The 14,989-nt window shown below is 37.3% G+C and overlaps 1 protein-coding gene across 2 annotated transcripts in view; it reads right to left on the bottom strand.

Moving 5' to 3' along the window:
- Window positions 1-14,989, bottom strand: part of DIAPH3 (diaphanous related formin 3) — a 480,740-nt gene that overhangs the window by 96,958 nt on the left and 368,793 nt on the right. For both annotated transcript variants that reach the window (XM_004433600.3, XM_087436004.1), the window contains 2 exons: window positions 14,231-14,326; window positions 13,690-13,749 (listed from right to left, as the gene is read on the bottom strand). In XM_004433600.3, coding sequence (XP_004433657.2) covers window positions 13,690-13,749; window positions 14,231-14,326 — 156 coding nt within the window. The remainder of the gene's footprint in view (window positions 1-13,689; window positions 13,750-14,230; window positions 14,327-14,989) is intronic.

Here is a 14,989-nt window from a genome sequence, read left to right as displayed (position 1 = left end):
ACTTAGGAACACATACTTAGGAAACCACATAACTTTTTCTGCTTGCATAGAATAGCATCAACATTTTAAAAATAAAAGTAGGTTCTTCTTCATATTAACTCTTTCTCAATTTAAAACTACCATAATTAATATGTTTCAAATTTGACTGTGGAAGACATTATAGATTTTTTTTGAGGCAAATAAATGAAAGCAACCTTCTAGGAGAAACTTACACATTTATTCACTTAATCTGGATCTTATTCATCAACAGTAGAATTATGTGTTTGGGGGTAAATATGAAGGATTTTTTCCTCTGGTAATTAGTCTATGTATTTTAAAGTAGTTTATAAAGAAGCCACTCAAGTTTTATCATAAAATTTGATCTAAATGTGTTATAAGTTTGTTACCTTGAGAGTTCACCCAATTCATGTTTGTGAGCTACAAGTTGAGGACAAGATTTTACGACAATAGTTCACCACACTCAAGTAATATTTCCTGATTAATAGTAAATATTGGGGCATAATGGAATGTACATCAGACCTAGAGGGGAGGCCCAACTTAAAGACCCAGTTATGCAGTCATTTGTGTATTCTTTCCTCCATGTCTTCACATATTCACTCATTCATGCATTCATTCATTTAACAAGTGATTTTCTGAAGTCTTACCATGACATGGTCAGCTTTTCTAGAGTAACATTCTTGGAGTGCCTGCAGTTCAGTCAGAGAAGCTAGAGGGGCCCTGGATTGCTATCACATGACAAGGAGGAAAAGACAATGGGCAGGTGCACCAAAGGGAATTTAACAGAAGAGGGTAAGCAGGCAGCAGAATCTACAACATGCTTGCTCTAATAATGTATAATACTGAGCAGACCTGTCATTGTAAGGTCTCTTACTGGATGATCTGAGCCATGTGGAGTATTATATTACTACAAAGTGATATAGTCTTTCCTTTAACGGGCAGTTTGACATAAGTGTTATGATGGAATTCTAAATTGTGTCAAAATCTACTTATAAAAAACACCTGTGAGCCAACAGACTATTGGGAAAAGATTTGAACAGGATTGACTTGAACTTCAAAAGACTTGAACTTCACATAACAGGATTCCAAAAAGCTAATAAGCATATTAAAAGGTACTCAACTTACTCATAGGGAAAGGCAAACCAAAACCACAATGAGATATTCTACCAGAATTTTTGAAATCAAACTCTCATACATTGCTGATGGAACTATAAACCGGTACAATCATTTTGGAAAACTATTTGGCTGTATCTATTAAAGCTGAACATACGCATACTCAATGAAACAGCAATTACACTTCCAGGTATATACCTGACAGAACCAAAAGACATTTATAAGAATGTTCTTAGCAGCACTATTTGTAATAGCCAAAATCTGGAAACAAAATAAATATCCACCAACAAAAGAAAAAAAGTTGTGATATATTCATAGTGTGAAATACTAAATAACAATAAAAAGGAACAAATTACAACTTCACACAACAACACTGATCACAACTGTATGATTCTATTTATAAAAAGGACAAAGTAAGACCAGTTTATGCTGTTGCAGTCAGGATACATGTGGGATGTGAGGTTATGAACGGGAGGAGTCTGAAGTGGCCTCTGCATTTCTAGTAATATTGTTTCTTGATCTGGGTACTGGTTACATAGGTAAGTTCACTTTATAAGCATTCATCAAGCCATATACTTAGGAATTATGTACTTTTTTATATTTATGTTATTCTTCAATATAAAGTTTACATTTAAAATGAGGGAAGAAGCAAAAGAGTATAAGGAAAGTTCAAACAAAACAAAACCAAGCCACCCTGTGCAGTACAATACACAGTGCCAAGTAACTGAGTGAAACAGAGACGCTTTGATGAGGCAATAGTTTGTACACTTATAGGCTGTTATTCCTGATTCTGAAAGACAAATAATGTTTGGTATATGTTGAAAGAGGATAGTAACAGGGTTAAAGAAGATCTTAGTGAAAACCTACAAAGAGATTCTATCTAGATAAGACTGGAGATCTGTTTAGAAGAGGAACATGTGATGAACCATATGGGGCTACAACACGGAAAAAATAAATTACACTTTTTAAAACAGATAGAGAGATGGGCACAGGGACACGCAAACTACCACAAGGAGAGTATACCAGCAGGATATGGAAACTCATAACAAAATAATAACTTAAAAAATTACTCTAAAACCCTCCAGTTTCCCGGCTTTAAAACAAATATGTAGAAGACACAGAGTTAATTTCTAAGCAATGTTTCAAGTTTCTACAGCATAGTGCCTAGAGTTACTGACTTTCCTTACTTGATTCCATCACAGAATATATTTATTTCACCCTGAGTGGATCATGCCGGGTGAGGAAAGGGAATGGGGATCAGTGAATGAGGAGAAAGGAGGTTAACAGAATGGCGAGTAACAGGCCACGTGCAGTTTCCTGCAAGTGAGGAGCACACAGAAAGAGCAGTGTTTAAGAAGGGATGAAGACTTGAGACTTATTAGAGAGGACGCTACTGCCCAAGGCTGCAAGTGGAGCACAGATCCCAGGAGCTCTCTCTGGCAGTGCTTGTCTCTGCCCGGTAGGGCTGTACAGGATATCTCTTCACGCATGATGCCCTTCACTTATTTCTGTTGGCACATTCAGAAATAAAGCATCAGGCCGGCCCGGTAGCATAGTGGTTAAGTTCATGCACTTTGCTTCAGCGTCCCGGGGGTTCAAGGGTTCAGATCTCAAGTGAGGACCTATACATGCCTCATTAAGCCATACTGTGGCGGCGTCCCACATACAAAAAAATGGAGGAAGATTGGCACAGATGTTAGCTCAGGGCCAATCTTCCTTATCAAAAAAAAAAAAAAATACACACACACAAAAAGCATCATCATCGTAATTTGAGAAGTTACCTGATGACAACACAATGAATTTTAAAAGGTCGTTTTCTCTGTCTTTTTTCTCCTCTTTTGGGACATGGGGAAGACTAAGAAAAAGGTATGAAAACATGCTTTTCATCCAGTGATAAAATACCCTTTTGATTAAATAAAACCCTGTTCGTGGTTTATCAAACATCAGCTTAAGAACTCCTCAGGCTAACTATATTAAGAAGAAATAAGTAATGAAAGGACTGATAATAAAAGTTTCTTAGTTGTGTCTCATTTTTGTAGCTGTGAAGTTCTATAGATTTTGAGTTACTGGCTTGTCAGAACTAAAATACAAGATGTTATTAACATTTTTAATGCTAAATCTAAGCAGTATTTATTGGTTCATCTTTCAATATGGATATGTTGGTAAATGAGAAATTTGTTTTTATTTGCATATCATATTAGCACTTTCTGCTGCATAAGTGCTTTAATGGGAAAAGTATGCATATATAATTTAATAGGCTCAATCATCATATTTCAAAATTTAAAACATTGCCAGAATCTTTTAACTTTGAGGCTGCTATAATGGACTAGGTGAAGGTAAATAAAGTCGATATATGAGGTAAATGGTCAGGACTACCGTTTTCTTGAGCATATTTCAATATTCCTTTATTTCATGATTCCTCTAGAAATCAGGATTAGATGGCTCCTCTGATTAAACAAAAGAAGTCTGACTAATAAAGGAGATTGCAAGCATGATTAGTTAAATGATAATGTACATAGCACTTAATGATCATTATCATTTATTCTAATATCAGCGCTAATAAATGGTGAAACTGTTTAAGCCACATGCTGTCACATCACAATAACGTACATGATGGCTAACACTAATAATTCCTAATTTACTTGGGAATCAATGGGACATGCAGCTTTCTGAATGCATGTCAATGCTTTCTTCAATAATTTTATGGACCTTTTTAAAATAAAAATTACGGACCTCTGTAGAAAAATATTTGTCTCCTTACCTAGACTACATAACAAGTAGTCATACCACATTTCCCTCCAAAGCACAAACAGTTCTAGCTATACTAGCTACATCCTGGGCTTTCGTGAGGCCAGTGTAATGTACTAAGACACTTACTCACAAAGAGCCAATGATTATCACTAATACTAATGTTTCAAAATGCTAATTTCATCCCATTCTCTTGCTTCCTAAGGATTCAGTGGATACAGATTAGCCATCAAGTTCTTATTCAGCACTGTAAGGCTACTTTTGCTCTAAAAGGCAAAAAAAAGAAAAAAAAAAGTGGAGTACTTGATTTTCTCTATTACTTATTTCCATCATTATTTTCTCTCACATTAACAATTACAAAGGAAGAAAAGTATTCAGATCTGTGCTGCAAAATCACTGGTCAATGTTATCTACAGCACGCGCACACACACACACAGAAGGGTTGGAAGACTGTCCATTTTATATGAAAAAGCATATTTATTATCCTGAGCTAGAGGCACTACCATCATTGACTCTTATCATCCCGTATCACTCTTAGGAATGTACAATAAAAAGCACTTCAGTTTCTGGATGACATAAAAATGATAAGCTGAGAGTTAGAACAGAGAGAAGTCTCCTTTAGAGTCATATACAGTATTGGGAGAGAGAAAGGAAAAATGAAGCGCAATCAGTGTATCATAGGAGAAAAGGAGATAATGAATGAATGAAAGAAGAGATCTTGGCTCTGGTTGTATTTTAATAGGGATAAATTAAGTTACTCTTGGAGAGTCTTCCTATCCCGATTGCCCGCCTATTGCTCATTAAGACCTATAATATTTCTAAACTTTAATTTTCTTTAGAGTTAATGGTTATGTTACAAAGAAATCCAAAAGGCCTCCAATGAAATATAGCAGTCCCTTGCTCCTGACTCTCTGCCTTTTTATGTTTCTCCTGCTATCTCTTGATTAATCAATTTTAGACCTTATTTACTCATTTCCTATTCTGATAGACTGAAGCTTAATTTCCTCACAATTTGGGTCTCTCTAAAGGGCTGCTTACAACATGGCCTACCCCAGAACCAAGACAGAGGGACAGAGCAAGACAGAGCAGCCAAGATGAAAGTCACAATATCTTTTGTAACCTAATCTCAGATGTGACGTACCATCATTTCTGCTATATTCAACTGGTTACAGACTAACCTTGGAAAATGCTTAGGGAGTAGATTACAGGATGTGGACACCAGGAGGCAGTGATCACTGGACGCCAACCTGGAGTCCGACTACCACAGTATTTATATTATTATGACTATAAAGTAGCATACGAGGCTATGTAAAATTACAAGTGTACTACGATTATATATATTTCTTTTTTCTAGAGTTAATAATTGCCTATTTCCCTAGTACCTATCACTCTTTCCATACTTTTCCCCAAACCTTTATAATACAATCATACAATTGTACACAATTATACAAATATAATGGTATACAACTGTACACACAGTCGAAGATACTGGATTATCTGTAAAAGTCCCAATTATTTCCTCTGATCTTCCCCTAGAACCCTCTATGTTTGTTTTTCCCTCTATTTTTTTTGCTACCATATTTTTCATGTCCAAAAGATTTTTTAGTTCTTAATACATACATCTTTTATATCTACATATATCACCCTATTCTTTTCATCATTGAAATCTTTGATATCTTTGCAATTATTACGTTATTCTCCACATTTTCTGTTTACCAAGAAATGGTTTGTTTTTCCTTCATTTTTCATGTTGATGTTTTCCTCAAATGTCAGCTGATAGATCCTTAGCCCAAATTAATATTTAAGAGTAAAAATTTCACGTGAGTAGTTTTTGTTAATAATGGGTTTCTCTGTGGGCTACTCTTGCAGTTAGCTAGCATTTTTTTGAGCGGAGGGGGCCCATATGTCAGTATCTGAAGTCCTTTTCTCTAGACTGTTATCTCCAGAGGAACATTGTGTCATCCGCTTGGAGTATAAGCTTGGCTCCTATGTACCAGGGACTAAGTGACAGGAGGGGGCCAGAAAAGGTTTCTGCCATTCATTTTTCCTAAAGACCTTCCTCTGTATTCATGTAATCCCTATCTGCATTGGAACATCTCACCTCTGGCTCGTATTCCTGAGTCTCTAGGACAATTTTTCCAAACAGTATATGTCTCCTCTCCGGACGGAGGAGAGGGGAGGGAGGAGCGAAGTGCAGTATAATGGTTACGAGTCTGGACTTGGGAGCCACACTACCTGGAGGGAGGTGCTCCTCTACCATCCCCCCATTTCAGCTGTGTCCCTCCTTCTTCCTGCCAGTGGTTCCTGGCACCTGTGATTCCTGAGCCCTAATGTGGTGTCGTGAGAACTAAATCAGTCTGTTTCTCATTGGGGCCACCTGTTGTTGTGGGTTGAATTGTGTCACCCAAAATTTATATTTAAGTCCTAACACCTGGTACCTGTGAATGTGACCTTATTTGGAAATAGGGTCTTCGCAGATGTAATCAAGAGGAGGTATACTAGATTAGAGTGGGACCTAGCCAAATGATTAGTGTCCTTATAAGAGGGCCATGTGAAGACACACACACAGGGACAGTGCCATGTGAAAATGGAGTCAGAGATCAGGGTGATGCAGCTGCAAGTCCAGGAATACTGAGGACTGCTGGCAACCACAGAAGAGAGGAGAAAGGGAACAGATTCTCCCTCAAAGCCTCCAGAAAGAACCAACCTTGCCAACACCTTGATTTCAGAATTCTAGCCTCCAGAAATATAAAAGAATAATTTCTCGTTGTTTTAAGGCCCCCAGTTTGAGGTAACTTGTTGTGGTGGCCTTGGAGGCTAATACACCTGGATTCCAGCTTTCTCTTTCCTGCATCGTCGTCTTCTCTAGTCTGTCTTTATATGTTGTTGTTCCAGCTTAAAGATGTCTTGATTTCACAGGAGTTGAAACTGTTTTTTGTTACTCCTTCTCCCGGTGGCTTTGTGGTGCCTCCCAAGAGGAAAACGGGATACAAACATCTTTACTTTAAAACCAAAAGTCTCTATAGTCTTCTAATTTTTCATCTTTTTTCCTTCTAAACTAATTCATACCAATTAATGCACTTTAAGTGCAATACAGGAACTACTCACAGTAAGAAAATTAATTTCAATCTAATTAGTACACTCGTTCTGCAAAGTACTGTCACTTTGCTCAAGAATTTATAACTTTCTATTGACAAATGCATCATGGAAGGCAGATGGAGAAGGGGAAAGAACGAGGGGGAACTAATATATATTGAATTTATTGAATATCTAACTCAATTCTAGGTACTGTAGTAGAGTACTTTCACATAATCTTCCAAATAGTCTGTGAAGCATGTAGTGTAACTTCTCTTTTTACGGCTGAGGAAAAGGAAATTCAAAGGTTAAATAACCTGCTACAGTCACCATGTTAGGAAGTCAAGAAGTCAAATCAAGACCTGTCTGCCTCTAAATCCCCAGCCTGACTCTGTGCTGCTTTTCAAGGTCAGACGGATTTGCTAGATCATTCAAGTCTTCTATAAACAGGATTCAAAAATCTGGCTAGTTTTATGCTTTCACAAATAGTGAATAAGGACAACTACTGCTATTTTTTAAGTACCTACTATGTGCCAGGTAGGCAGTTTGCAAAACGTTTACTTTTAATACTGACAACAATCTTGAAAAGTGGTTTCTATATCTGTGGCTACTCCACATTGATCTTTAACGAGGGCAAATAAAATATAAACATAAATCTAATGGTACCTTAGAAATAGTGAATTTAGTAACAAGTGTCGTTTTTGTAGGAAAAGATCTGAGACACGTAATGTAGTTGGCACAGGCCTGTTGCACCGGGATCACCACCCTCCCTGCTAGAAGGCCTTCCTCATAGGTAACACACACCCAAACAATGTTGAGACTCACATCATGTAAGATGTTCCAACAGTTTCCATTATTTTCCCAAATAACTACTGCACTGTTTTAAAACATGAAATATGTTCTCCTCTAAAAAATGGAATGACTCCACTTGGCTGGTGCTCTAAAGTGCATTCAGCCTGCCCCCTGCCAAGCTGAGCACTATGGTTACATTCGGAGATTAACTTTAGAACCTTTAGGCTATTGGAGAACCAACTGCCTTTTGCCACTGGGCCTGGGAATCACCTTGGCTACTTTTCCTCCCCTCAGACTTTACAGACTGCTATTATTACACGAGTAATAGTCTCCCTTTCTGGCTGGGTCATTAGCTTTTGCATCTGCCTGAGAAGTTACCCCCCACAATCCCTACGGGAGATGGCCATCCTTCGTTGCCCTTGCTTCTCTTCCTCACCCAGAGACTGCCCCTTTCAGGAGGAGACCTTATATCCTAGTTCTCAGAGAAAACAGATATTAGCAGGTGAGATCTGCAAACTCTCCCTTACTCAATATTTGTATCCACTTCTCTCCATACATCCTTCCCTTTTACTGTCTAGCTTCTCTACACCTGTGCTCTCTTCCATCCCATCCCCCAGGAACCTCATCCTAACTACTGCCCCACTAAACTCTCATCCCTCCCTTCCAGAGCTCCTTCCCTTCAGAATACAAAGACAGTAAAGCCAATGTCACACAACAGGCAAAGAAACATAACCCACTCATTAAACCACAACCCGTTCTAGTTCCAGCTATTTCCCTTCTGTTTCTTTCTTTCATATCCAGGCTTTCAGAAAGAACAGCCTCCACTCCTCCTCCAACCCATGTTGTCTCGCTTCAGTTTCTACTATTCTACCGCAACTGCTCTTCCTGACTGGAATAACGACAGCTATGTTCTTCAGTCCAATCTGTGCCCAGGTGCTCCCCCATCCTTTCCTACCTGGCCTTTCTGAAGCCCATGGCTTTGTGAATTGCTTCTTCTCACGCTCCTCCTTCCCTCGTAGCTCAGATAAGCCCTGCACACCTTCCTGCCCAGGAGATCCAATAAGACTAATGACCATCTCAGTACAGATGATGCCTTCACCTCCCTGTATTCTGAGTGAACCTTAACTTCACTGGATCTTAATGGCTTATCCTAAACAATTTGTCGCTAAAATCTTAGACCTGTCAATAATTTGACATGTTTTCCACATCTGTGATTATCTCAATGAAAGTTTGTCATTTGAGAACGAAACTTTCACTGAGATAATCACAGATGTGGAAAACGTCATGTATATACACGTAAAAATAGAGAAAATTTGTAACAAACTAGTAATCAAACAATAAAAATCAATAATTATTCTTTAATCTTTTCTTGTTTTGGAGAATTTGATAAAAATCAACAGATCCTTTCACCTGGAAAAAAAAATATGCTCGAACACAAAATCTAAAACCAAAGTACAGAGAGTTCAAGGAGCTTCTAAAGTCTATCCATTGACTCCTTAATAAACCTGGATTCTGAATCTATGCCCAAAGAAAAGGAGATATTTAGAGTGGGCTGAAAATTTTAAAAGACCATAATAATTATAGTCCACCATGGAACACAAACAGAACAAGAGACATATTAATCATAACAACTATTTCAGGGAAGTCAAGGACATTACTTTCCTTATGCAATAGCTCTTTATCTCCTTTTCACTCAATTCAGTACTAGCCTTCAGCATACATTTGCGAATGCTCATTAAATGAAAGGCACTTGCTATTTCTTGTGTAAATGTCCTTTTAAAACAACTTGAAGTCCTCACTACTTGAGAATTTTCTAACCTGTTCATGCTTAAGAGGGTGTTTGATAATGACTAAGCCAAAAGGTTGTCCTGCCCTGACTATAAATTAGAAAGGCCTTTCACGCCTACCCACAGGGCATCCTTACCTAGGCAGGAGCCCTGCTGAGTTCATTCTTCCTTTTGCTTGACTACATAGTAAATACAAGAGACTCATGTTTGAATAAAATATGAAATCACCCAAATTGTTCTACATTCCTGGCCTAGAAAAGTCTCCTTAAAAAATATTTAAGAGTTTTGACAGTTACAGGTAGCATTTGATTCTGCTTGAAAGCCCAAGAGTAAGGGTGTCATAAACAATTAGTATTTTAATAGCTCCCTTTCTTTGGTTATTTGGCAGGTACAGGTTCATCACAGTGAGAACAAAAAAATATTTCAAGAAAATAAGCCAATGACATTTAGTAAAATCATATATTTTTACTACATTATTCCTTATGCTCTTTCTACTTTAAAATAGGATACAGTTGAAAGAAACGGAAATGGTAGTTGTCAACATTTATGACTTTGATAGAGAAAGTTTTCTAGACAAGGACTGGTTTGGTGTTGTCCTCATTGTTTTCAAAGAAGCCTTAAGGCAGCTAGTGCTGAGTAGACACCACTGAAAACTTTAGCAATTTTGTAATTCTGCCTCAAGACAAATTCTTGCTGCTTGGGGAGAAGGTAGGTCAAGAAATAAGGGGACCCAAGACTGAGTGGATTAGGGAGGAGGGATGATTATGTGTGAAGTTTTGATACATCGACAACAAAGCCTGTCTTATATGCCTCCCTTAGAGTTATTTTGTGGAGAAATATGCTAATTCAAAGATATCTAACTAGCTTCACATTTAATTCTGACTTCAAATCTAAGAGTGGCAGAGCAGCTGTGCCTGGAGGCAATACAATCTTATTTCTATAAAAATCTCTCAAAGCCCCATATATAAGTGGAAGAGTAAAAATAGATAATCAAATCCAAATTAAGGCTATTAAGAATTGATTTAGTGTAAAGATAATATAGCAAGATTTTGTTTAGGTTATGGATGTTCACTAAAAAATGTGTTTGCCTAAAATTTTGATTATGTTTTATCTTATTTTGTCACAGTTAAATAGTTTTATCATTAGGGATTTTAATTGCATATAGTTTATAGAATTCTTTCTGATTACTCTATATCCATTTAACTGCGAAAAAAAAATCCCACTGTACTCCTTAATGAAAAGAGAACCATCTAATGAAGATGCAGTCAAATTGCAGGCAGATGCACCATAACGTGTGGCTAAACAGTTCTATTTGTAAAACCTTTGTTCCAAATGTTTTACACAGTCTGCATAGTGTACAGGGGAGGAGAAGTCCTTGAAGAGAGTAGAAATTAATGTACCCTGAAACACACTAGTCACTCAGTGGTATACCACTGAGTTGTATAAAGAAAGAAACAAACAAATAACAAAAGAAAAAGAAATGAGGAAACCAAGTTCTTGCAAGTCTTTTTTCAACCTTCATAATGTAGGTGCCACTATTATGCTATCTCCCCCTATTTTTTCATCTTGTTTCTGCTTCTCACTCACTTCATTTACTCACCTGTGTCCTCTCCTAAGGTTCAGTGTTTGACTTGCCATTCCCTGGATTTAAAGATTTTTCTTTAGATAACTCATTTGCTTGCACAGCATTAAACAATTGTCTGTGAGGGTCTCTTAACACAGAGCTCTAGACCTGGCTTCTTTCCTCAAATCTTGATAAGCTCTGACTCTTTCCCCATCCCTTGCAGCCAATCCATGTTGGCATCAAGGTGGCTATGAAGTCCTTTCTACCTGTCTATTCTTTCCTCTCTCATATATTTTTCACTTCAGTTTTATACACACTGCTGAGACTTGTCATTTTCCTGCTCAAAAATCTCAATAGTTCAAATTCTCGGTTTGGCATCAGACTCTCAATGTAATTCCTTCCCTCTCTGGTCTTTTATTTTCAACCAGCTCAGTTGATTCACTAACACCCAAATATGGTTATGATCTTTACCAAAAATGCATTAATAAATATTTTGATGATCTTTTCTTAAAAGAGGAAGTTTTACTATTTTCTATAGACTATAGAAAATCTTTAGGTTTGGAGTGCACTGTGTGAAGAAATGAGATAAGGCCCTGTACTCATTAGCAGATGCTCTTTCTTCCGTTTTATTTACTCTTGTGAAATTTTGCTTGATTAAGTAAGCAAAAGAAATCTAATTAATAAGTAACACTCCACTTCTAAGGACTGAATAATCCAATCAAGATTGAACCACACCCTCCACGTCTGATCCAACAACCTTTTGAAGCATTGAACAGTGATGATCAAATATCACCTTCTGATGACAGATGACATGTTGAGGAGCAGATGAGAGGGGGTTAACTGTGTTCACAGATGGAGCTTTAGCACTTGGCATCTCAATTATTTGGGTGACATCCAGAGACCTGATTTTGCTCAATACATTAATTGTTCCATTCAAGCCTAAACATAAATATGCCCGTTCATTCAACAGATTCTCACCAAACATCCATGTGTCAGGCACCAACCAAGCAAAGCACTGGGGTTACACCAGTAAAAAGGACAGATCTCCTCCTTTATTGCCTTGTCCCCATCCTGATGGGACTCAGGAGTAGTGTGGCAGACATTGAAACAAGACACAATAAGGGAAATGAGCATTGCAAAATGGGAAAAACCAGAGTGCTAATAAGAGTATATTGGGGCTACTAAGAGCATTATATTAGCTAACAGTATATGCTAATAAGAACTATATGCTAATAAGAGCATATAGTTTTACAGTGTTCAGACTGCGGTTCAGAAAGGACCTCCTGAGAAAGTGGGCACATGCTGTTGCTACTTCTTAGCTCACCCTTGCTCTTGGGAAATTGTCAGTCTCTCTGAGTTTCCATTTATTCATCTATAAAATAAAATAATCTTTGAGGTCCAGGATAGCTCTATCCTCTACACTTGTTGCCATTATTTATTATGTCACAATGACTCTAAATCATAACCCAAAGTTAGAGATTAATTATCCACAACGAATTTCTCTGACTTATTACAATTCTTTTTTCCTATTGTTAGAGTAGGAAAAGGCAACACAATAATAAAAACATACTTTGAAAAGAGTCAAAAGATCTATTTAAAATTCTGCTGCAGATTTTTACCTTTCCTCTCATTTATTAAGCATCTACTGTAAATACTTTATCTTGAGCAGTAAGGATCCACAGCTATTAAGAGATCATTACATCCATTTTACCTCATCATTTTTTTAGTCCATCCTAGAAATTTGACATAAGTTTCTCTAACTCAGTCACGCATTAATACTTGTAGAACTTAACTCATCCGCACCCAAAACAACCTTTGAATGAAATCTGTCAAGTACTTTTCCATTTATAAATCTGGCAATCTTTGGTGACAATCTCACTCTGAAAAAATGGCAATCACAATGGATGAATTTGTTTTTGACTATGGAAGATTAAGCAGAAGCCCATAATACATAACAGTGAGGGGAAGGGAACCAAAGCAAATAAAACCCAATCAACAAGAACTGGCATCTTAAAGAGAGGAAGAGGGGTCCATGAAGGTGAGTGTGCAGGAGTTAGAGATTTTCGAAAGGCGTCAATCTCAGATATATATCAGAGACTATGTTAACTCACCTTTTTAGTGATTCTAGCACATCCTTCTACAATAATACCACATGAAGCTCATCTGTATTAATGATTTTGCCAAAATGCAGGTCACAGTATTTCAAACTGTACTGACAAATATGGTAGAGTCAACAAGGTAACAGATTCAATATTGCAAATTTTATCTTGACGTAAAGTAAATCCACCATGCAAAATAGTATTACGAAAGGACACTGCTTTCGAAAGGATGCACTGGACAACACTCCTCAGAAATGCGTGAGTTTAACTTCGAATAATAATAGTAAAAATAATTCAACTTGAGACCTGAAAGAACCCCAGACACAACCTCAAGGCAATAATGTAGGAATGGAAAATACGAGTAAAAAGCTCATAGCAAATATGTACATCCACACATTTTTACTATTTTCGTCATATTGAAACTTGAGAACTTCACAGCAACCTACTAAAATCACAGATCAACAGGATAAAAGTAGATAAGAAGAATGTGTAATTTATGAATACGATTTATTACCATGGTTACAAACTTTCAGAATAGGCCTCTGAGACATTGGACTAAGACTTTGCCGAATATCTGTTAAAAAAAAGAAAAAATTAACAGAAACTTAATATAGAGGTCTGTTCATCTCAAGAAGTATAACAGGACTTTTTTCCAAGGTTAAATATTTCTGGAAGCAAAGCAATGCTTCAATACCCTGAAATACTTGGAGCAATAATGTTATGACTTTTACTTCCCATTTAATTATGCTACTGTAAACTCCACTGGGATAAGGTACATATGGTTCTTTAGATGAGGCTTGTCACACTAATCAGGATTTTCTAGGTTCAGTGCATTGATTTGTTAATGTGCTACTGACATTGGCCAACTGGAATGCTTCTCTCTCTGACATTTGTCATTGCAAGGGAAGAATTATGCAAACTTATGAAACTTCTGAAGAACTGTTGCCCACAGCATCACATTCTTGACACATGACTTTAAAAGAATTTTACAAAAAAAGGGACTGTTCTTTGTGATAATTCCCCAGAAAGTAACATGAAACAAGTATAATGTTCACCTTTCGGCTTCGGTGTCCTTTTTCTTCGGTCGCGGAAGGCAGCCCCCGACTGCAAGGCCTCCAGCAGACTATCCATCACTCCTGTCTCATCACCCTCTGTGAAGAGAGATGCAGAGAATTCCATCAGCCCTCAGGGTTACCATAGCAATGTCAAAGCATACACAGAAACTGGTGATGGTGATGGTAGGGGGAAAAAAGATCAGATGCCAGTACTAAGCCAGCAATTTCAAAATAAGATAGGACTTTAACTCTCTCATAAATCAAATATCTTTTAGTGAAATCTGTGTCATCAGTGCCCATGTTACTGTGCACCAAAGAGAACCGAGTTCCATTGATTCACTTTAGAACACTGCTTTTATAGTGTGGTGGCACAATAACTTTAAATGGAATGTGGTTCTAGTCATATCTGTGTCTCAGGTTATCATAAATCACATTTCCCTTGTAGAAATGGGTTATTTTCAAAGGATCAGTTTCTATTCTAAAATCGACCAGGTGTGGGAGAGTGTTCTTGTTGTTGTTACTGAGATTCTGCCGTCTAAACTTATTGTACAAAATTATATTTCCAGGCTAACTTTTGTGAACATGCTCCCCAAAACTGATGCTTCATATCAGAGGATAATCATCCCCCGACTTTAGGTGACACAGAACAATCACTACAAACTTTTACAGAATGTATCAAAAGTTTGTCTTCTATAATAAAAAATAAACCAAAAGAGGCTCTCAAAAATCTAAAGGACTGTATCACATTATGATTCGTTT

Source organism: Ceratotherium simum, chromosome 10, assembly GCF_057802395.1.
Source record: "Ceratotherium simum simum isolate JZ-2026a chromosome 10, ASM5780239v1, whole genome shotgun sequence".
Classification (NCBI taxonomy): domain Eukaryota; kingdom Metazoa; phylum Chordata; class Mammalia; order Perissodactyla; family Rhinocerotidae; genus Ceratotherium; species Ceratotherium simum.
This window is presented reverse-complemented; position numbering and strand designations above follow the sequence as displayed.